Here is a 1,709-nt window from a genome sequence, read left to right as displayed (position 1 = left end):
TATTATTATTATTATTATTATTATTATTATTATTATTATTATTTTATTATTATTATTGCTGCATCTTTGTTGTAATTACAAAGATATATATATATATATATATATATATATATATATAATTATTTGCTTCTATAATATATATATGTCTATATATGTCTATATATATATATATATGTATATATATATAGTTGTTATTTCTTTGTGCTATCTATCATGTCTATTAATACGCTAGCAAGAAGAAGCAAACCCTAAAATAAGCCCTCAAACCCTAAACCCTAAACCCTCAGGGTTAATAAACCCTAGGGCTCACCACATCGTAACAACAAGAGACATAGAAAAAGAACTTCTCACTGCCAGTCTGAGCCTCCTGAGGGTTTAGGGTTTAGGGTTTAGGGTTTAGCAATCCAAAAGAGGGCCCTGTGAAGGCTAGGGGCCCCCGAATGCATAACAACAATGCTGCAAACCCTAAACCCTATAAACCCTAAACCCTATAAACCCTATAAACCCTAAACTCTGAGGCTATCATCCCCGTCAACGCCCCTCGCGGGGGGCCTCTAAAGGGTCTCCTTAAGGGCCCCCTAAAGAGGGTCCCCCTAAGGGACCCCCTAAAGAGGGGCCCCCTAAGGGGCCCCCTAAAGAGGGGGCCCCTAAGGGCACACCTCTTGAGGGGACCCCTGTGAGGGCTTTTGAGGGGCCCCTCTTAGGGGGCCCCCCGGGAGGCCCCCTCTTGGGGGGCCCCCTCTTGTGGGGTCCCCTCTTGTGGGTCCCCCTCTTGGGGGGCCCCCTCCTGAGGGGCCCCCTCCTGAGGGGCCCCCTCCTGAGGGGCCCCCTCTTGAGGGGGACCCTCTTGAAGGGCCTCCTCTTGTGGGGGCCCCTGGGGGGCCCCCTCTTGAAGGGCCTCCTGCGGGGGCCCCTTGGGGGCCCCGTCTTGAGGGGCCTCCTTTTGGTAATTAAATGTGATGTTAAATACTTGATCGTAATTTTCTACGAAGTGAACTTCCAGGCCCTCCTGAAGAAAATGCAAGAAGCTCTAAACCCTAAACCCTAAACCCTAAACCCTAAACCCTAGGCAACCGAGGAAGAATAGGAACAGTCTTGCTCTGAGAAGAAGTTGCATGCATGCAATCAACCCTTGCTTGCAATCACGCCAATTAGGGTTTAGGGTTTAGGGTTTGGTGCCCACCTTAATATTAGAAGAAAGCTCGTCAAAGTCTCGTTCATTTCCCTTGGGAAAAATGAGGGTCTGCAGCGCCAAATAAAGGGTTTAGGGTTTAGGGTTTGAAGCTACGAATGTCAAGGGTTTAGGGTTTGAAGGTGCTCCGGTGAAGGGCTTAGGGTTTAGGGTTTAGGGTTTAGGGTTTGCAGTTACCCGGATGTTTTCGCGCTTAGCGGCGATGACCTTCTCCTTTATGCCGCCGACCTTGAGAACTTTCCCTGAGCTCACAAGGGTTTAGGGTTTAGGGTTTAGGGTTTAGGGTTTGCAAGGGCCTAGGATTTGTTAGTTAGGGTTTGGGGTTAGCGCCTGAGGGTGTATATATATACAGTGGGCGAGACTGCCGAAACACCGCTGCGGGTTCAAACTAGGGTTTAGGGTTTAGGGCTTAGGGTTTAGGGTTTACCTGTGAGGGTGAGCTCCCCAGTCATCGCTAAGTCGGGTTTAGGGTTTAGATTCATAGCAAGAGACAATAAAGAAGAAGCAAGAGTAATAC

General features: G+C 47.7%; 1 protein-coding gene across 1 annotated transcript; it reads right to left on the bottom strand.

Annotated features, from left to right (window-relative positions):
- Positions 1-700: 700 nt before the first annotated feature.
- On the bottom strand, positions 701-1,009 carry EAH_00066290 (Proline-rich protein, related; the record flags this gene model as incomplete). Its single annotated transcript, XM_013392730.1, has 1 exon — positions 701-1,009. A coding segment is annotated over one exon (309 nt), but the record flags the coding sequence as incomplete, so codon positions are not given.
- Between the last annotated feature and the right edge of the window lie 700 nt (positions 1,010-1,709).

The sequence above is a fragment of the Eimeria acervulina genome, genomic scaffold (genome assembly GCF_000499425.1).
Source record: "Eimeria acervulina Houghton genomic scaffold, Eah_scaff2380, whole genome shotgun sequence".
NCBI classification, from domain to species: domain Eukaryota; phylum Apicomplexa; class Conoidasida; order Eucoccidiorida; family Eimeriidae; genus Eimeria; species Eimeria acervulina.
The sequence above is the reverse complement of the archived record's forward strand: the minus strand, read 5'-3'. Positions and strand labels throughout refer to the sequence as shown.